Here is a 22538-nt window from a genome sequence, read left to right as displayed (position 1 = left end):
CCTAGGCACTTCTGATATAGACGATCTGAAGACTATATTCTCCAGAGCTCACTAGATATGACCTTGACCTTTCCTAGAACACAGTGAACAATACAGAATTGTTGATCAATATTTAGATGGTACTTAAGACTGAATATTGTCACCTGGACTTGGCTAATTGGGAAGATGAAACCTCTGGATACTAGGACCACTGAGGGGAAGAATGTCGTGAATTGGATATTAAATACTCCCTTCAACTCACATGTTGAAGGCTTAGACCTCAACACAACATTCATAGGTGGGAATATTAGGAAAATGAATGGATCATGAGGGCTCTGGTATAATCAATGGATTCAGACACGCATGAATCAATTCATAATTGAATGAACTATTACGAGATGGAGGAAACTGTGGAAGGTAGGGCCTGACTGGAGGAGGTGGGTCACTCATCACATGCTTTTGAAGGGTCTATCTTGTCCCTGGCCTTCACCCATCTACCTCTTCTTCCTGATTGCCAAAAGCTCGGATATATCCTTCTACCATAATGAACTACCTCAACCACAACCCAGAAACAATGGAGCCTGTTGACCATGGACTGAAACCTTGGAGACTCTGAGCCAGCTTAAATTTTCCTCCCTTGTTGCACAAATCCTAAATGGTCTTATAATAAAAACCCAGAGCCAGATATCAGGGTGAAAGCTGAAAGATCAGAGAAGCAGAGCGAGCCACAGCTACCACCTCTTATCTCACCAACTCCTCACCCTGACAGAGCCTCTGCAAGAGAGCGAGTTCCTGTCTCCTCCCGCCTTGTATTCCTTTTTCTGCCCAACCATATCACTTCCTGTTTCAACCTTCCTAGTACTAGGATTAAAGGTGTGTGATCCAAAGTGCTGGAATTAAAGGTGTGTGCCACCACTGCCTGGCTCTGTTTCTCTTTTTGATAGATTAATCTCCTGTAGCCCAGTGTGGCCTTGAACTTATAGAGATCCATAGGGATCTCTGCCTCTGCCTCCCGAGTGCTAGGATTGAAGGTGTGTGCCACCACTGCCTGACCTCTGTGGCTAACTCTGTGGCTGGCTCTGTCTTCTGATCTTCAGGCAAGCTTTATTTCTTAGATTATAAACAACCTTTCACCACACTCCTTTATGCTAGCTCATGTATTTTGTCACAACGTTTTCTACATTGATTGTATAAAATGTTTCTGAAAGAGTGTGACATCTGTGTCCGGTGAGAGGTCAGGACATGAAAAGAGAAGGGATATTACATTGCAGGGACAGCAAAACAACAACGGAAAAGAATGTTTCAGAGACGTGAGGAACAGTACAGAGAGCAGCGGGGACAAGTCACCTCTTAGAGAGGCACGGATTCGGGGAAAGAAGACAGACACTGATCTGAGATCACGGACAAGGAGCAAAGAAGGTCATGATTCCACATCGGCCTCTAACCAGGAACTCACAAAAACCTCCAACATGTTACTCTTCGTGCTTTGATACCTCCTTATGGAATTCCATATGGGCAAAACAGCCATCCAACCGAAGCTGGTCAAGTCTAGGGAACTCTGGAGGCTTGGGCCCAAATAGAGTCCAGGCTGTAAGTGAAACACACACATAAAGTGTGTATGGAAACACATCTACTCAGCCCTGGATTCTCTAGCCTGGTACTCCTTCATGAGGAATGATCCTGCACTATTACTACCACCACCACAGCCTAGGTGCATTTAGGAATGTCTGTAGACAACTGGAGACCTATGGGACTTTGGTCACTACAGTATACAGGTCAGTCCCCTCATCCTACAACACACAGGACAGCTCCCCACAACTAATGATTATATGGCCCAGAATGTTCACAGAGCTGAACTTTGGAACATCTGCTCTAAACAGATGATCGCAGGAGCTGTTAGTTCTTTCAAGAGGCAGATTATCCCATCCCTATGGTTTATTCACACCCAGCTTGACAAGTATGTCTAAGGAGTCAAACCACAGACATCTGCCTTGTGAATTCTACTTCAAATACACTCAAATAGGACCAGAGAGAGACAAGCACAGCAGATGTTAAAAGGAAAAAACAAAAGAAAAAGCAGTGTCATAGAGCAACTATTAAAGATAAGAACCAACACAATGACTTTTCCTTAAATTAAGACAGGAAAATGCAACTCTGTTCTTTCTAAATGACCATCACATTGCCGCAAAGCTCAACAGCCCACGTGCCCCCTTAGCTCTGCTCATTTCCAAAACACTTCTTTTGCACTACGGTGCTTCTGTACTCTTGGTTGCAAAAGAGTTCTATGGAAAAGGAGCTTTGGTTCTGATAAAAAAAAAAAAAAATTGCCCTGGAATACATAGTAGTTAACAGGTTGTTTTAAGAAGGAAGACTCTATTAATCTTGACAACAGAATCAACTGTGCATTTACCTCATCAACATTTCCCTGACAAAATCCAATATTTTATTTGAACAGTTGTGTAATTTTAAATTGTGAAAATAAAAGAATTCTCTTCAGCCACCTTCCCAGAATTCCCTTTCATGTTCTTTCAATTATAGCGCATCGGGTTTGCCCTTCCTTGAGGCTTCTCCAGAGAAACTTCTTCAAATGGCCCTGCTCTCAATGTGGAAGGTGTTCAAACACTGGCATTCCAATTTCCACTTTAAAATCTGCTCCAGGATAATTTAAACTCATGCATATGGAGAAGAGGTAGCTGTGTCTCAATGAAAAAAATAGTTCTTCCTGCTTAAATGTTTTATCATCAGGCTGCCTGGAACCCACGGGGCTATTTTATCAGAGAGCGTTTTATGGCAAGATGATTTTTGCACATGCTGTTAAAGGAGGTCATCCTCAGAGAAGAATGACCCACACAACTGAGTGAGTGACAAGCCAGGCCTGGCCAACAATGCCCAGCTGCATCCTCTGTGTGGGGTGCCAGGGCACTTATGGCGTTTCTGAAACCACACTTTCAATATTCCCCTTTAAAACACATCTCTCCCAAGCCTGGCACTGTTCCTCATAAGAATATGGTCACCACAGCAGGGTCTATACTGATGGGCACTCCATAAACTCAGAAAAAAGGCAATGTGTGTTGGTATTTTAATAATGAAAGGCCATTTTGTAGGTAATACAAAAGTCACACCTATCTGTGTGCATATAGATATGCAATAGGTATGTAGGTAGGTATATATGGGCATGTAGAGAAAACCCAAACGAGATTATTTGATTGACTTATTCACTCAAGAAAACAAAGCCAGTTTGAGGTAAAGAACTGCCAGTTCCCTAATCTAATCAGTAAATAGTGAAGGCATAAAATGTTACGCTCTACCCAGTAAATATGCACATTATGACAATTTTCAAAAATGAATACTTAAATTTTAATTTAAAAATGAAATTGGAATTATCTCAAGATGTCCTTCAGGACAACTGGCAAGAAAAATCATATGCATAACTTAAGTAATGGAAAATATGAAGGAAACTATAAGCTTTCATATTACAAGCCAAGTGTGTTCACGTTATTTAACTGGATTCTCTTCACCAAGTAGAGTTTTCCTTATGGTAGGAAGGATTAGTCCCTATTAATGGAGGACTGTGACAGGCCCACAGCAGAAAGTGAGCTGCCTTTAGTTCACACCCCAGAAAAGGCAGACCCAAGTCCACAGCCAGGCTTCTGGACTGCTTGCTAGTGTCTCACCCGGGGTCCCAGACGTTCTCTCTAAACCTCTATTTGGGCTAGAGCAGTAAGTAAAATTGTAGATACAAAATCATGTTAAACCCAAAGCCAATCACGCTAAATACATGATGGATATGTTGATTTTTAAGCATATGAGATTTTGTATGTATACACTGAAAAAAAGCAGAAAAGATCAAGGGAAAATAGAATTAAAAAAGCCAGAACTTGCTTTTCCTATGGACGCTTAAGCACACAATAAGATCACTGAAATACGTTCATCTGTGTATTATACCTGCTCCAGGTTAATTAAGGCTAAGTGAGAAGAAGAAGAGGAGAAAGAGGAAGAAGAGGAGGAGGAAGGAGGAGGAGGAAGAGGGGGAAGAGGAGAGACGAAAGGAGATAAAGCTGGATGCGCCTGGACAAAGTTAAGATGAGGAAATCAAGGCCCATCCTTGTTAAGGTCCCGGCTGCATACAGCCAGAGTGATTTGGCAGAGTTTTGCTGCTATATAGGGGATGGAATTTCTGCAAGCTGCAAACTTTAAGAACAATTCATGTCTCCTCAGAAATTTCCTTTCCTTAAATTAGCTCTCATGTGGTATAATGGTTATTTTTTGAATTCTCTCTTCAGTTAAAAGAATTCCATCCTGGATGAGCACATGTCGCCTTCCTGATCTTCCTCTTCCTCTCCTCCAGTTTGGGACTGTCTAGCTGTTAGTGGAGTAGCAGACCCAAGCCTGGGGAGCACACACCTCACCTGGGCCTTGGCACTGCTGTGCTGCAACAGGCAAAAAGAACCAGGCAAGCCTTGATGCCATGCTCCCTCCTCCAGAGAGTCCCTGAAACTCCGGTGAACAGCAGCCCCTCCAGAGGCAAGCTGAGCAAGGCTCTAGGTCTGCAGAGGCCTAGGCACAACCCACGAGCTCAAAATAGAGCGGGATGCCACGCTGTTCGGCCCTTGGGTCATTTTCCTTTAGAAAGGCTCTTACTTATGTGCGCTAACTCAGGAATACAGGAGAAGAATGGAATGTTGACAAGGGATTCCTGAGATAGTTTTTAAAAGGAAAATTATAGATGCAATTCACATTGAAGTCAGCTTTTTTTTTATGGAAATGGTTCTTACTAATAATGACAACAACCAAAAACGGAGACAAAAGCTCCCTAAACCGTTTTCCTTTGAAACCACGGTCTGTCTTGTAGGCACATACGTACAACCTCCCCGCTTCCCTCCTGCATGTATCTTTTCTTCTTTCTTCCTTAAATTGTATCTTATTACACAACTTTGGCACTTGCACTGGAACCCAGGGCCTCTTCCATGCTCTGCATGTTCTCTGCCAATAAGTCAAATCACAACGCCTTTTGTCTTTTTTCTTTTCTTTTTGTATGCAGGCTCTTTGTCTGCATGTATGCCTGCAGACCAGAAGAGGGCATCAGATTATGAGCTACCATGTGGGTGCTGGGAATTGAACTTGGGACCTCTGGAAGAGCAGCCAGTGCTCTTAACTACTGAACCATCTCTCCATCCCCTCTTCTTAGTGCTTATGATAACAACAACTAATAAAATACCCTGGTTCTCAAGAATCTAGGAAAGTGATTCAAATTGCTACAGTAGGATTAGCTCGTTATAATACTAAAGTTGAACGTAAAAACAGATTGACCCATAACTCATTTCCTAATAACTACACACTGAAAAAGTAAACCATCTACCCTTTCCCAAGGCTCGGGGATCACTGAAGAAGAAGGAGCAGAAGGGTTGACTTCGGGAACCACAGGGGATGACTACAGTGAGGTAGTGTTCCCAGACACAACGGGGGAGCAGTGCATGTGAACTCCCAGAGGCTGTGGCATCATTCACGAGACCTGTGCAAGAGCCAGCCAGCCAGAGGAGACCCTGGCATGGCAGGAGGAGACACCAAGTCCCATGAAACTGGAAGGGAGTGTTGAGGTAGATAGAGGGAGAGCTGGAGAAGCAGGAAAAGAGAATGGAGTCATGCATATGATATGTGTGTACGAAATTCTCAAACAATAAAAAATAATTAAATTGCTAGACATAATAATATCTTGAAACAAAATTTAAAAATAAAGAAGTAAATTATCTAAAATGGCTAATCTCATTATTGGTTTCCTGCAACAGTCCCAAAGGTTGACTAATAAGATATCTACTGAGATTTTTAAAAATATGCCAGTGACCCTATATTAAATGCTTGGTGTGTATTATCTCATTTAAATCTTACATGAATCTTACAAGGTTATTGTGAAAACTACTGTTACCTTACACACAAGGAAAACAGAGCACAGAAATTAATTAAATTGCCCCAGGTTGTTCACCCTGCCAGCTGGAAGCTGCCTTTGCAGCCCATGAGACCACTGTGCTATCACTGGCTGTATTCAAGGTCCATTCTGTGAGGTGTGTTGCTGCCAAGCCCAAGCAGGAACGTAAACTCACATCTCTCATCATTTTCACTGCTTCTCTGGTCCTCCCAAGTCGCCGGGCACACATTGCCAGCCTTCTCTTGATATAAACCAAGACGTTGGTGTCTCGTCCTGAGAAAGGAAAGATAAAACATCAGCATTTAAAAAAATAAATAAAAAAACAAGAGCTTTAAATTACCCAGCAAGAAAAAAATGCAGAGGCCCATTCGCCTTACCCTTAAAGAAATTCCTCAAAGAGCACAGTCTGCTTCTTGGCCTTCCCTACTGCCAAGAGCACAGAGAACTAATTTTGTTAATAATAGAATGAATACAGGGTAAAGCAAAAGTACTCTGATGCCCAAAGGCCAAAATCGTGACTGATTACCTAATCTGTGCTTTTGAGTTAGGCATGTTGAATATTTGATAATAAATAAAATCTCTGTCACACACAGCCAAGAAAATGAACACACCAACATTGCAAGAAGTTTACAAGCAAGAATTCCATCTTCCTTAAGTCTGCATGCTTTTGGTAAAGATGCAGAGGTGAATCTCAGGTTGCATCCTGATGAACTATTTTTTTCCCGTTCCTGACATTAACTCTGGAGAAGCTTCTTCTTGAACTTCTGGTTCATATTATTCTTTCTCTAACACTAGTGACATCATAATCATCTCCAGGTCCCAAAAGCAGTTGGTTTTAGATGGCAATATAACACATTCCAGATATGACAATAGAGTATGCAACAAAATGAAAAACTACCCTAGTGTTAGAGAAAGCCCTGACAAGCTAAACAGTTCTAACAATAGTCACTAAAACGGCCCTTCAAAAGTATATTAGCAACTTCTTATCTTAATCTTTTATTTAATTATGTATCTTGGATATGTTTCCAGACCAGTGAGAACATGCATATGCTTAATCCTCAATAAAATTACCGTGTTTGAGAAAACTATGACACACCTGTTATGAATTAAGTACATGTAGATACTCAGCTATTAAAAGATGTTGAGACCAAAGTCTGAACATTTCAAGTTTTAAACAATGAGAACAAGATGTGTGCTGAAAAACTGCCAAGTACCTACAAATTATTTTAAAGATGTGATTATATTTTTGGATAGATTTAGGCAACAGGTTGAAAGGATTTAATTTAGAGAAGAAAAGAAAGAAAATGTAGTTTATGTATTAATTCTCATTTAGCTCACAAGATAGACATTTACTACACACCTTCAAAATGCACTGTTGTCTTTTTGTAATGATCAGAGACCTTACTGCTATACAGACTCACTGCAGAACAAAAGTGAAAACGTGTGTATCGATGGTGTGGATGTGCTCCCACACGTGTGGACTATAATGTAATGATATTTCTGGCACCTGAGACCTAGAGACGGAGTCAGTCAGGTTCTATACCAAATCCAAGTTTAATATTAAAATTTAATTATATAATATCAAGTATGAAGGACATATACCCCTACTTTCCAAACTAAAGGAGAGAGAGATGAAGTGAGAGAAATTCTACCTAAAAGAAACAACCCACATTTTTGTCAGACCATGAAAACATTTTTTCCCCACAAGGATCACTGGATTTCTGTTTAAATAACCAACCGAGATGAGTCAAGGGGCTCGGGGAACTCCAGTAATTGCTTTGTCCTCCGCCCATACTGTCCCCACAAAGCATCATGGGTTCTCAGTTCAGGGTATTGAAGTAGAGGGCCTCAGCCTTTAAGGACTTATTTTACCAAAAGTATTATTCTTAATAAAATAATAATTAGGAACTCATGGCTCTTTCTCAAGGCAAGAGTAATGATTCTTAAATAAGAACTAAATGCTGGTAGACTATAACCAACAAAAGCTATACTCTAAACTGTCCTTTTTCAACCATGCTTCTACCCATGCTATGTAAGGCTTAGAAGATAACATTTTTTTTTATGATACTAACAACCAATTTAAGTTCAGTTACCAAACTTGGCCTGAAAGTTAGGAGATGGAGACTTAACTGCTGAACAGAAGAACTATGTAGGAATTCTGGGGAGAAGTGACTGACTATTAAAAGTTATTGTGGTGGGACGTACATGGGAGAGTTTGGAGGAAGGAAAGGGAATGGGGGAAAAGATTGAATTATAATCTCAAAAAACTGCTTAAAAGGTGATTGCTGTTTGTGTACGGCAATGAAACTGTGTGGGCATAAACAAAACAAAGACTGTGAACACAACGGCAACCAAGTTGACTGTGGACGGAGTGCTCTGTCTACCGGAATCAGCTTCTGTGCTGGAGTGAGCCTTTGCTCTTGCTCCCATTTTACCATCCCCACTCCCCGGTGCACCCCCCACCCCCGAGGAAACCTTACTGTGTTGAGCTTCATACTGGGGGCCGTGGTGCTGGAGCTGCTGAGAACGACGGTAGCAGCCGTCTCCAGCCTTCAGGGCCTGCTTAAAGAGCTTTTCTGCTTCAGCTATCGTTGTTGCTTCTTCTTCAGCCAAGAGAATATAAGCCGTTGCACACCTGTCCATTCAGACATGACAAGTTACACATCCAGGGCCACTGCAGCAGACCATGGGAGCTCATGCAGCAAGGCGAGGAGGAGTTACACCAAACATGCAGCATGACCAACTGTTTCATGCACCTGTTTGCAGCTGTTGACACAGTAATGGTACGAAAGAAACGCCTAGAGTTTAGCTTGAGAGGTAGGATGTGCAGTGTTAGGAGCACGGGGCTCAGGTCTGACTTGGCCCCTTATTAATGTGTCACTTGGGGAAAGGTATCACTCTGCCTCCCTGATGGACAGCATGAAATCTGTTCTGTGTCTTTGTGCAGGTTCCATAAGATGCTTTCTGTGAAGTGCTTACTGTAGCCATCAGCACTGAGGACGTGCTCAGTGAATGCCAGCTAATGATGATGAGTATAATCCTAGTGAAGGTCTCCTTCCAACACTTGGAGAGGTACATACAAGTTTCCTTTCGTTTACTAGATACGCATTGTTTTCAATTCAAGAGTGTCTTCAGAGTGTAAAATTCATTAAATAAAGTTACTAACTGACAAAAACAAAATGAAACAGTGCTTGAAAATCCCATGGTAGCACCGCTTTTCTGCATCAGAGAACATGAGAAGAACCTGGAAAAGTAGTTTCTGAAAAGCTTGAACTCTGACACAGCCACACTACCTAAGAAGAGTCCAGTCTCCTGCCTCCAACAACAAGCTAGCATTGCTGCTGTGTGTCCAGTAAACACTCTACCTGGCACAAACATCACCTTGAGTAACCCTTCCAATAACCCTCTGAGGTAGGAAGCCAGAAAGGATATGCAATTAACTAAGCAACAACGGGAGGCTTTTAGAAATGCAAACCTTCCAAATCATCCAGAGCAGCCCACTGTCAGAGAAAGGGAGGGTCTGAGGGGGCGATGAGGCCAGAACAGACCATGGGGGTGTTGATCTGCGCTCATCCCTTCTCTCTCCTGGTTGACTTCTCTGTGGTCATTGCCCTATTCCTCTCCATCAGACCACAAGAGAGGAAATAAACAGAAATTAAAACTAAATGTTACTGTGGGAAAACTGCAAAGCCAGCTAGGAGAAAGTATGAACTTAACAGATAATGTTAGGTTTGGGGCCAGCTGATCCTTGGGGGTGGGGTGAGTCTTACAAATTCTTTATCCTATCCCCAAAATTTCAAGTGAGAACCATCCTATCCCCAAAATTTCAAGTGAGAACCATCAGTGCGGTTTTAACTAAATATGATAAGGTAGGGAGAAAATACCGAGAATAAAAGCTAGAAAAGCAATTACTATGGAGGGCTAAATATATGACTTGGGAAGAAAAATAGCAATGCTCAAACTGTCTCATGATTTACTGAAAGGAACTACTTGGGTAGGCATCAGAGGAAATACTTAAGGCTTCAGATGCCCACATATAAATATGGGTTTAAAGTAATGAACTGAATATTGAGATAATAGGAACTGTGGACACAGTGTCAAAGGAACTAGCTGTAAGATTGCAGCTGGTGGGTTGGGAGCTCATGAACAGTTAGAGCTAGGCTGCTTGCTTTATATGTTCTTACTTCAAATAGTATTCTTAGGAGGAGAGGCAGAGTAGCAACACTAGCCAAGAAACGTGTCTATGTGGAAACTCATGAGTTTGGGGAAGAAACATGCCAAGAGCTTGTGAGTGAAAGAAAAAGGAGAGAGCTAATGGTTGGGGGGACAGAACAGGATTCTCAGCTCGATGGAAGATGGAGATGATGCATCTTTGTCACAACACAATACACAGACAGAAGCAAGAAGTGTGGTGATGGGGTGTCAACCATCCAGATATCTGCTAGAAGTCTTGTTTGGTTAGAAGTAGGGTACCCGACAAGTTCTTGACTTACTTCGGTAACAATTTTATCTCCCAGATGGTAGAGGAAGCAATTAGGGGAACTTCAACTCTGGACCTAATTCTGACCAAGAAGAAAAAAATAGTTGGTGAAATGAAAACCGATAGGAACATTCAGCGAGAGTTACTATGTCATTCCAGAGTTCAGGGTAATCAAAGAGGTGGAGGTAGACTTCGAAAATTCATAGGAAAGGGACATGACTCAAAGGCACAAGATGTAGTATGGAAAATGGCTCAAGAGGACAGAACAGCTTCCAAATGTTGAACTGTAACCATAATGACAAATCACCTCTCAGGAAGGGCAGAGGGGCGGCACTGAACTGACTAGCATGGCTTCCCAGAGATCTAGCCCAGGTCAGATTCTTAAAGGACATGCAAACCAAACAAAAGATGAAAAGAGGGCATGGGATGGACTGTAAGAAGTGGAATGGAGTCATAAGAATAACATCAGGAGAGCTGAAATCCCAAATTAGCGAGGCTTGACGAAATAAATAAAATGAGCAAACATATAAAAACCACTGAAGACAGCTATCTAGTCTCTGTTTTAAAGTTACATCTACTGTTCTCCCTTCCAATTTCTCCAAAATCACCACAAAAACAAATAAGCAACAAAGACAATACAACAACATTAAAACAAAGAAGGGTCATGGTTAATAGTGATAGATAATAAAGAGAAAAGGAAACGCTCTCACTCCCATACTGCTCCTGGCTTCTTTATCAAGGAGAATGCCTGTCAGACTAAAGTGCAGAGAAGCAATTGAAACTCTAAAATGGGTAAAAAGATGGAAGACAGCACATCGCTAATACGTTCTCAATGAACTACTGTTCTGGGAAGGGCAAATTCTAGGAAGCCGACTGACCTTGCAGGCAGGACATGGAACTGCACTCTATGGACAGTTGTGGAATCACAAAGAATAGACCACAGGATGAGATGACAAATGCAGCATCAGTTTTCCAAACAGGAAAGAAGGCTGACTTCTCAAATGACAGAACAGTGACTCAGAAAGAAATTCCAATGGAGTGTTAAAGACATGGTATCTAAGCACATTTGAAAAAATAAAAATCAAATAAATGAAGCGGAAACCACAAGAAGCCAGCTTAAACGCCTAAGAGTAAATAACACAGCGCTGTTACCTTCATTTCCCCCAGTAGACTCACAATATAAATTAAAGCTCTCTAAACGGCTGGCAAGCCTAAGATCAAAATGGAGAAATGTGGGCTGAATTACAGTGTAACAGGGTGCTGGTAACTGGCTGAATAACACTGAAGGAAGGTGACTTATGAAGACATGAGCCTGCAGGGTAGTTTCTACGTGTCACACCCCAGGGTCTTGTAGTCCTGACACTTTTCTCAGAAACATGAACGACACACAAAAGGCAGGCGTATTAAACTTGTAGATGGTAAGAAAGCAAAAGGTATGTTGCATGACAGAGTCAGAAACCATGCAGATCCAGCATTACAGGGACAGGATTTGAAACTTGGTGACTCTTTTATTTTCCAAGATCTCTGGAAAAGATTCTGGAACCTTCTTGAGAAAATCATAAAATAGTTTAACAATGACCACTTGGCAAGGGCCCTGTTGAGGTGATTCAAACACCAGATGGGTGGTTGAGCTAATTGACCTTTAAGGATTCTGCCAACCCTGTTTTAATGACTCCAATATTAAGAATCTCATTTTCTAAAATCTCCAGAAGAAATCTCCCAGTCTTCCTTGATAACCCATAGAATATTTAGCAACAGTAAGGGCAATGTTTCCTCTTGCTCATTTTGACATTAAAACATTTTAATTTTTTTCACCATTTATCTTTTTTGTAGTTGCTGTTTTTCCCACTAGCAGAAGTTACACCTAGAAACAGAGATGCACAGAGGAGCATTCTCCATCTAGAAAGAAAGGTCGCTGTCAAAATTGTCTAGATATGCCAGGAAGTGTACTTAGCTTATGCTCTCACAATATGCCAAGTATATCCCTTGAAGGATTTAATCTGGGGTCACAGTAAAGGCACTTTGTTCTAAAGCAGCTAATCTGCTACACTCCCCCTGCCCCCGCCACACACACCACACACACACACACACACACACGGTTGTCTTTCATAGATGCAAAATTTTAGAAAGTAATGCCCTCAGCAATAGCCCTGCAGTTCAAATAACAGAAGAGTCCCATCCACGGTGACTGAAAATACTCAGCATGAGACATGACTTCATTTTAATAGCAAGTCTGTTCCCTACTTACTCGTTTATCTCCAAGGCTTCATGAGCTGCAGAAATCCTGGCTTGAGGGTTCCTCTCTCTCCAAGCTTTTTGCATTACTAGTTAGAATTTAAAAAAAGGAACACTGCAAGTCAACTGGTACATATAAATGGGATGACTGGACATAGGACAATAAGTAATTGGCAGCTTTAATTGTAAGAGAACATTTGATTACCAAGAAAGTCAGTCCATATTTTTAAACTCACATAAGTATTCTGAATTACTATTTCATTGTTCTTCAGTTGCCAATAACAAACTTTTTTGGTGTGGCTATTAAATTATAGATACAAATATCACACACTAAAAAAGTCATAAAAATGAACTATAATAGAGATTTCATGTCTTTTGACTTCAATAAACATTTGTTGTTAGAAAACATAATTTACACATTTTGAAATTGCTATTTTATGGCCAGCTCATCCTGAATGTACCTGCTCCTATCTGAAGTAACACGCTCAGTAATTTATTCATTCTATAACACATAGTTTCTATGCAACCTGTTCCAGAGCATTTGCTACAAGTTCTGGCTATTTGAATGCTGCAGTTATGTGGGGAATGTGAGCTGAGTCAAAGAGCTATAGGATTTTGCTTGACATGGATATCTGTGATAGCAACAAAGACTTTAAAAACAACAATATTCTTATATAATTTGATAGTTTATATCTTATAAGTCAGTTTCTAAAAGTATATAGAAGTTGTTTCGTTTAAAGGTACTGTCCTGGCTAGTTTTATGCCAACTTGACAACAGCTAGAGTAATAAAGAAGAGGAACGATGCACCAGTTGAGACGATGCATCTATAAAATGAGGCTATGCAAGCCTGTGGGGCATTTTCTTAGTACAGACAGGGGAGGGCCCAGCCCATTGTGGGTGGCGCCATCCCTGGGTTGGTGGTCCTGGCTCTATAACAAAGCAGGTTGAGCAAGCCATGGGAGCAAGCCAGTAAGCAGCACTCTTCCATGGCCTTTGCATCAGCTCCCACCTCCAGGTTCTGGCCCAGTTTGAGTTCCTGCCTTGGTTCCCCTCAATGGACTGTGATTCAGGACATGTAAATCAAATAACTCTTTCTTCCCCAAGGTGCTTTTAGTCACAGTGTTTCATTACAGTAAAAGTAACCCTAACTAAGGCAGGAAGTTTCAGCTATTTACTTTGGACCATTTAATAATACCAAGTTTACCAGTAGGAAAGTAATGAATGTGAAATGCATGTTAAACAAAGTCGTCTCTGAGGTAGAGAACACATACACACTCCTACAATCAAAGTCATGTGCCCTTCAAGTGCAAGTAAACCAATATATTAAGTCAGTAAAATAGACTGCTCATTTATATTCAGGGAACCCCAACTTCTAATTAGAATGTGATCAAGGAGACCCTTCATTCCCCCTAACCTTTGACTTTAACTCACTTTGTATAAGAGATGTGTCTTCAAAACATATAAAGCTTACTTTGGTGTTTTTAAATCATGCTATAGATAATAATAAGCCTTATTCCTACATTGATAATCATTGTGAATAAATTTCATGCAAATATTCTTTAAGGATTCTGGGTTTTACTTGTCAATTTAATATTTTATTCTTTGGAGAGAGGTGTGTGTGTGTGTGTGTGTGTGTGTGTGTGTGTGTGTGTGTGTGTGTGTGTTATAACCTCAGGTGTCAATCCTTTATCCACCTTTCTTCTTCTCTTCCTTTTTTTTTTTTTTTCATTTGTTTCTGAGACAGGTTCTCTAGTCTGGCCAGGATCTCATCACATAGTTTAAGCTGACTGGCCAGCAAGCCCCGGGGACCCACCTGTTCCTGCCTCCCCAGAGCATGTGCTACCAAATCAGAATTTCGTTTCTTTTTACGTGGGATCAAGGGATCAAAATTAGGTCCTCATGCTCACAAGGCAAGAGCATTACCCACAGAGCTATCTCCCCAGCCCTGGTTATTCTTTTTATACAGACCAGGCTAGCCTGGAGCTCACTGTAGTCCAAACTGCTCTCAAACCAGAGCTCCTCCTGCCTCTGTCTCCTGAGTATTGAGATTATAAATGTGTGCCAACAAACTGAGCAGCAGAGCCGATATTATAGAATCTGAACCATGATTGGGAACAAGCTGAAAATCTTTCCCACCCTGAAACAGCTAAAGTTTTCCCATACTTGCATCCGCAGGACGAAGATGGTCCGAATCACAAGTAAAGAATGTCTGGTGGTCCTGGGCAGAGAGATTCATGTCATAGTACGTCAGAGGTTCTCGTCCTGTGACCCAAGTGTACCTGTCAAGGGCGAATACGATGGTCAAACAGTCTTGAGAAAGGAAAGAGACCTACAGAAGAGGATGCTGCGGAACAGCTGAGATGCAAGCCACCACTGAGCGTTAAAAGAACTTCACACATGAACACCTAAACATATTTTTAAAAGCCATCCCGCTCTGTTTGGGCTTAGGGGTTAAGAGTACTGACTACTCTTCCAGAGGATTCCTTTTGGATTCCCAGCAGCCACAAGACAGCTAACAACTGTCCTAACTCCACTTCCAAGGGGATCTGATGCCCTCTTCTGGCCTGTCTTGGCATTGCATGCACATGGTACACAGATCTATGCAGGCAAACCACTCATAGACATACAATAAAAATAAATCTCAAAAACTTCTTCCTTCAGGAATTACATAGCACAAAATAAATACAAGTTTTCTCTTCTATTTTTGACTTAACATTTTAGTAGTCCTTGATAATGAAAAACTTCCCTAATTAATATTACAAATAGACATTTCCCCAAAACTATGAAATTTCTAATTTGCCTAATTATTTCATCCAATTAAGTTTCAACATAACCTGTCTGGGACCCATATAATCAAGGTTCAGGGATCTTCCGAATTTGGGAGCTGTACAATATATACTGAAAAGAGTAACAGCAATAGAAGGCCAGCGAGGTAGCTCAGCAAATTGGGGGCACCTGCAGCCAAGCCCCAAAACCCAAGTGCAGTATCCAGAACCACGTGATGGAAGGGGAGCATCAATTCCCACAAGTTCTTCTATGAGCATTACATGCAGCATATACATACACACACACTTAATTTTTTTCAAAGAGTAAGTGCAATAGAAAAAATTACAACCTATAGTTTTATATATTATTCCCAACTAGAATGTCAAAATTCCATAAAACAGAAAAAACTCTAAGATAGTATTCAAAAAAACATGGAAGATGTTGGACATGGTAACATAGGCCTATAATCCCAGCACTCTCTCGTGAGGCAAAAGGATCAGGAGCTCAGGGTGCTCCTTAGCCATACAAGCCCTGGGCTCTGAAAGCCTGTCTCAGACAAAAGCAAGCAAGATAAAAGTAGGGGAAGAAGAAAGAGGAGGGAGCACACGAAAAGGAGGAGGGGTGGGAAGGGAAGGGAGAAAAGAGGAGGGGGAAAGGAGGAGAGAGGAGAGGGTAAAATACACTATCACATGACCCACAGGTGAACCGGAACAACACTTGCTATTGCTGCTCTCTAAACCACTCATCTACTTCCTGAACTGGCAAAAGACTCACCGATTGTATTCAGCACCCCTAAACAAGTTCAGTGGATTCCGCCACACCTTGCACTCTGCAACAAGAGAATATGAAAATGTTACACGTAAGCCCAGTGATATTAGGAGCTAATTAATTCAGTAAAACACCCTTCCGGGCCATTTGATAAGATAATTTTATCCTCTATCCTTTATAGAGGAAACTGAAAAACAAAAGGCAACCCTTGAGATTAATCAGGTAATTGAGGCCAATCAGCACTGAGACAGGGGAAACTTCACCTAGTCTCTGGGCCCAAGTTCCCTTGTTTTTCCAAATCACAGCACATGCCAACATCAGCTACTGTGTAACTTTCTGCGTGGTTAGTCTCAGAGATTTGAGCAGATTTTATGAATTTACCTCCAAAAATATAGGTAAAGGTAAACGTAAAGATGAGACTACTTTTCATCACTCTGGAATACGTCTCTCAGTGACATCATCCATCAAACTCTGCAGCATAACCACAGAGAGCCCTAGACTCAGTTGATTATGGAGGACACTAGTTTTTATTTGGAGATAATTTGCTAGATTGATATCATCTTTCCAGGAAGGAATAAAAAAATTAATAAAGTTACCACAGTTGCAGAAAGAAGTTCTATGAAAATAAACTGTTTGGGGGCATTTTCAATTTCATACTTATGCTAACACATATATGTGAGCCATCACCCTAATAACATAATGTTAATCACTAAGATGACACATTTTTGTCATACATGTAGCACAGAGACTTGGGACCATGGGGTTTTTACTTTGAGAAGTCCATTAATAGTTTTAAGATTATGTTATATTAGGCATGCGATTAATAAGCTATAATTGCATCCTACTGAACAAGACTTTCTAATGATTTATAATACTAGATTCCTTTGGATAAATATAGCTTTATTAGAAAATAAAACTCACTTAACCAAAACTAAAACATCAGTACTGAAAGAACACACCCAATGATATGTACCATCAAAACTATGGCAGCAATCCAAGAGATAGTAAAGGCCAGATGATGACTCACTGGGATTCTACAGTAGGCCTGTTCATCCAACTTCCATCCCTCCACCTCTCTGTCCTTCTACCTATCCAATAGGCATTACTTTTAACACTCAGTGGAGGAAACATGTAAACCAGTATTATAACACTTTTATATGTAATAAAATATAAAGAACAAGCTGTAATACTCTGTATGATCACAGTACAGCTTGCTGAAATAGTAAAGCAAGTATATACTTATAATAGGATATATGTTTTCATTTAAAAGAGATGGATTTATCTTTAAATTAAGCCAGTATCTCATTTTAAATTTACACAATGCTTATGGCCCTAAAATTTTGACACTTAGCTTAATTTGTCATTTAATGCAACATCGAAAATTAGTTTCTTTTAGTTAATTATTTCTTGTCATGAACACTGTGGGGCCAGATCTTGGCTTAAAATATCATGGTCAGCTAAACAACTGTGATTACTATCCGTAGGGCTGGAGTAACTCCTAGAACGTCATCATTGCCAACTATTCAGCAGTTCAGCTCCTGAGATTCCAAAGACTCCTCCGGCCACTTCCTAAGTCCTGCAAGATTGACAGGCCACAATAAACCTGCATGTGACTGACACTTAGCTACAATAAACTTGTATGTGACTTGTGTACAAGGATGTACATGTAGAAATATTTACAATAAATATTTGAATATGAATATTTGAAAAGATACTTCTGCCCCTATTTAATTTGATTGGGAATATTAATGTTTTTTAAATTTTGGCTAGTATTTTTCTCCAGCAAGTAGTGCCTGGGGAAAAAAGCACTATTCAAAACCCGATTGGCAAATTAAAATGAAAATTATCTCCAGTTAAATTTTGCCTCTATTACATCCGTTGAAACTTAAACTATTTCTAAGGAAAACTAACTCCACAAAGAAATACTGTGTATACTTCAAATAATCACCAAGCGGAGCCTGAAGAATACTTTATTTAGGAATTTCTATAACATTGCCAGCAGGGGGTGCTGCAAACGTTCGAAAACGTCAGATTTATCACTTAAAGAACCAAATCCTTGTTAACTTGATGTCGCAAAAGTGTTCTGTATTCACTTTTAAACTACCCCTGAAACTTAGAAATTACGATGCCAGTGACTGTAGCAGATGTAAAGGGAGAAAGGGACTAAGAAGTACAAAGCAAATGTCTTCCTACTTTTCTATGTTTGAAATGGAGGGCACAGGGCAGGGTTATTTGTCCTTAAGAAATGAGCAATAGAAAGGTCATCTGTATGCACACATCGAATTTCTGTCCTAAATGACATCACAGCTGCATAAATTTCATCTTTGTTGTTCTCTCCCATAATCTTTCATGCAGAAAATTCTTTTAGCATGGACTCACTCCAGAGCGCACACTCCATCAGTATCAATCACCTGATACGACTTCAGTGCAACATAGAAAGGGATTAAATGCCAAACACAAAGATGTCAGAGGAATGGACCTCCCCGGGGTAAGAGAGCATACACATATGTTCTTTCCTTGTGTGTACTCTTGAGGAAAAAACTTATTACAGATCATATTTCAATTTGTCCTTCAACACGAGCGTTCCATTCTTCCTTATCTTCCACAATTTCTGTGCCACTGGGCAGCACTGGAAGCCGGCTGGGACTGCACGACGTGCTTGCTCCCACTGCAAGCGTCCACTACAAATATGTCTCTAAGACAAGCGTTCTCTGTGCCTCCATTTCCAGTGTCCATGGCACAGTACCCACTCTTGCCTGCTGATGGAAATGTGACCGCAGCATGTATGCACAAACACCAAAACCCGAGGGAAGCAGCTGCCATTACAAAAATACTCGACATCTCCCAGAGGCTACAGACAGAGCACATACACTTCTTTGTCAAAATGAGACCGTTGCAATGTTCTATGTGGGACACAAAGAGTTAATCCATTAAGGATTTCTAAAGCAAGCTCTCCATGTTTTGATGCCTTCCTTGTCCCCGCTTCCTACTAAAAACTTCCATCACCATCATTACTTTGCACCTCTGGACGCAGTCACTGTGCCGGCCAGTCTGATGTCAACTTGACACAAGCTAGAGTCGTCTGAGAAGAGGGAGCCTCCACTGAGAAAGTTCCCTCAGAAGACTGGGCTGCATGTAGAAAATGCAGGGCATTTTCTTAACCAGTGATTGATGTGGGAGGCCCCAGCCCACTGTGGCTGGACACACCTGGTCCTGAGTGCTGAAATTACAGGCAGAAGCCACCACACTAGGCTTTTCACAGCAGCAGAAATAGCAATTTTTATCATAGTTATAAGCTTAGCTTTCACTGATCCTTTCTATAAAGAGGTCTAAAGCTCATCATCCATACCCCTTACATAAATTAGTGAGACGGAAAGGGTCTATATATTAGATCCTTTCTTCCGGGGCCACAGTAGATGAGTTTAAGCCCTGGCGTCCAGATTCATCTCTTACCTAGAATAGGCAACAAACCCGTTCCAATCAAAGCATCACATTTCAACATCCTGTAACTTCATCAATTAAATTGTGCAATGGAAGAACAGACTTCAAGATTCCTCTAGGAAATGTCACGTTACTTCTAAATAATACTTCCAACGTGTCTAAAAGTTTCATTGGACGTATTATTACTAGATTAACCCAAGCGAACCAGTCTTTGAAGTGATTTTATCTAGTTATTAGCTTGGAAACTTCAGAAAAGAATACCCAATCGTCTACATCCTACTGATCAATTTTAGGCAATTATTAGAAGTATTCCTTTTGAAAAAATAATTAAGCCTTAGCCACTTCACAGCTTTTCAAAGTAACTATTTTGAGAAGAGGTGACGGGAAGGTTTGACTGTTGTGTTCGGACTGCTGGCTACAAAGGAGAGGCCCACAACACAAACGGTGAACTGCCTCCAAGCCCGGCTTCCCGGCTCTTTGGCTCCCTGAGCTTTAACCAACTTGCCTAGAAGAGAGAGCTTGGCGCAAAGACCTCCTACCCAGATCTGTGGCTGTCGGGACAGAACCCCGAGGGCACAAAACACCTAAAGAACTGCCAGCAGCGAGCCACGTGGGTAGCAGACCCTGAGAGGGAGAGGCCTGTTCAAACCGCCATGGCTCGGGGTAGCCTGGCCTGGGCCCGCCACACCAGGCACCAGTCTGGCAATGCGAACCTCCCGCCGCTGGGCTCCTGTCCCTCCAGGGGAGCCAGCCTGGGCCGGACACCATGATCCCACGGAGCAGAGGAGGGATGGGGCCTGGGGCTGAACCACAGACCCATCCCCGCGGCCGGCGAGCCCTCGGGAGACCAGAATGAGGCCCAGCACGAGCCCGGAGGTCAAGCCCCGGGCGGGAGCCACCGCCCATCCAGCCGGAGCAGGGCTGCCTTGGCCTGACCTTGCTTGCACCGTTTGGCCAGTCGGAGCCGCTCTGCACCGGTCCTCGCCGGGGCGGGCTGGGCGGGCTGGGTGGGCGCCATGTTCCGCGTTGGCGGCGGCAGTGGCGGTGGCAGCGGCAGGGTGCGGTTCTTCCCGGACGGGGCTCGCTGTGCTTTCACGGGTGTGTGACATTGGATTTCATTCCAAGTTGGATGTCAGTATTTCAGCGGGGGTCAGAGGATGGACGGGTAAATCCACGGGATCTACCTCTGTGCTTCCCTGTGCTTCGAGCCGGCCCAGCCTGGAGCGGCCCGGTGCCTCGTCCTGTCCCTTCCTCCTCCCCACATCCCCCCCTCTCGGGACCCGGGCTGTTGCTTATGGGCCTCAGAGCCAAAGCTTTTACGTTTCTGTGGCATTGGGTAGGCATCTTAGTTAAAAGAACCCGCTCGCTCGTATAAAGAAAAAATTCTATTTTAAAGAAAAATCGGCAAAGGAAACATGGATAGCGTTCATTCAACAAATTTTGTCACTACAAATTCGTGCAGGGAATACGAAGAGGCATTAGTGAGAGTGGGTTGTAAGGCCTTTTTTTTTTGGTTTTTCGAGACAGGGTTTCTCTGTGTAGCTTTGCGCCTTTCCTGGCTCTCGCCCTGTAGACTAGGCTGGCCTCGAACTCACAAAGATCTGCCTGCCTCTGCCTCCCAACTGCTGGGATTAAAGGCGTGTGCCACCACCGCCTGGCCATTTTTATTGGTTTGCTTTATTCAAGATAGTGCTGCTTTCACCAAAGATATTTTAGTTCAAATGTCATACATTTCTCACTGGCCATTTCTGACTACATCAACTCCACCAAATAATGTATTAACCCTGAAACAAGTTTTAAACACATGCATGCTCACTGGCAACTAAAGCCATTTCAGGCTTTTGCACCATTTAACTAGAAATCTCTTCTGTGCTAGAATATAAATTTTAATGGCAAATGATTTTGAAAAGGTGGCTAGGGAAGTCAGGCTATGCATTAAATTCTGGCATGTATATATCTAGTTTATGCTCACTGAGACTATTAGCAAGCAATCCCAAAGGTCCCTAATACGTAAAAGTTCATAACTTTGCAGAGGGAAACATCTGTACCAAAAGCTGTGAAAGGCTTGGGTGTGAAAGTCACTGACCATGCAGCCATATCCCTAAGTGTGGTGACATTCTCCCAAATCTATTTATACAGTTAGTTCATCTGGGAGGCATTGCTATATAAAAAGCTGTCCTCTGACTCGGTATTTCTGCATGGCCTCATTTATTTACAAAATACTCCATGAAGTTGATATTACTATTATTCCCATGTTTTCAGATTAAGATACTAAGGTTATTTTAGGAAAGTTAAATGGCAAGCCTTAGGTCACTGACTGTGAAAGTCACAGAACTAAGACTAGAGCAAGCTGAGCTGTCAATCATTGCCACTGAGCTGCTTTGGAAGTCATTTAATGTGGCATAAATCTTGCCAGGTATTGTATTAACACTATTGTTACTAAGGTATTTGAGGCAAGTTATCACTGTTAGGATCCTGCCCTCACTAACACACATACGCAGATCCTAACAACCACTCCATGTTAAACAGACCTTGAACTTTTCCATTTTCCTGGCTTTGCCTACCTAACGCTGAGATCACATGTGTGAGCCACCAAGCCCACCACGAAGTCTTTTAGTTGCTTAATAATTATATTAACTTCAGCTCTATAGTCCTTACAGAGGGCCTGGGGAAGCCACTTAAAATACCCAATTAGTCCTTAAGAACCTGGATTCACACGGTTGTGCACACCTACCTGTAATCCCCAGACTCTGGAGGGAAAGGTTGAAGGATCAGAGTTTGAGGCCACCCTGAGCTTTAGAGGAAGACACTGCTCAAGGAGAGAGAAGAAATGGGTACACAGAGAAGACTACCCAGCTGTCAGTCATGGGACTGACGTTTCCTGTACCTCAGCTTCCTCAAATTTAAAATGGACACAATAATAGTCATCTCCTTAACGGGGTTAA

At 41.8% G+C, this 22538-nt stretch overlaps 1 protein-coding gene across 4 annotated transcripts in view; it reads right to left on the bottom strand.

Annotated features, from left to right (window-relative positions):
• The window catches only part of St7 (suppression of tumorigenicity 7), a 246569-nt gene that overhangs the window by 78059 nt on the left and 145972 nt on the right, over positions 1–22538 (bottom strand). For 3 of the 4 annotated variants that reach the window (XM_052720456.1, XM_052720458.1, XM_052720459.1), the window contains 6 exons: positions 16159–16213; positions 14782–14897; positions 12631–12706; positions 10396–10464; positions 8383–8537; positions 6078–6175 (listed from right to left, as the gene is read on the bottom strand). In XM_052720456.1, coding sequence (XP_052576416.1) covers positions 6078–6175; positions 8383–8537; positions 10396–10464; positions 12631–12706; positions 14782–14897; positions 16159–16213 — 569 coding nt within the window. The remainder of the gene's footprint in view (positions 1–6077; positions 6176–8382; positions 8538–10395; positions 10465–12630; positions 12707–14781; positions 14898–16158; positions 16214–22538) is intronic. The other variant, XM_052720457.1, reaches the window with a different exon arrangement.

The sequence above is a fragment of the Peromyscus californicus genome, unplaced genomic scaffold (genome assembly GCF_007827085.1).
Source record: "Peromyscus californicus insignis strain IS unplaced genomic scaffold, ASM782708v3 Scaffold_6__1_contigs__length_162567912, whole genome shotgun sequence".
Taxonomy (NCBI): domain Eukaryota; kingdom Metazoa; phylum Chordata; class Mammalia; order Rodentia; family Cricetidae; genus Peromyscus; species Peromyscus californicus.
Note: the sequence above shows the minus strand (reverse complement) of the source record. Positions and strands in the feature narration are given on the sequence as shown.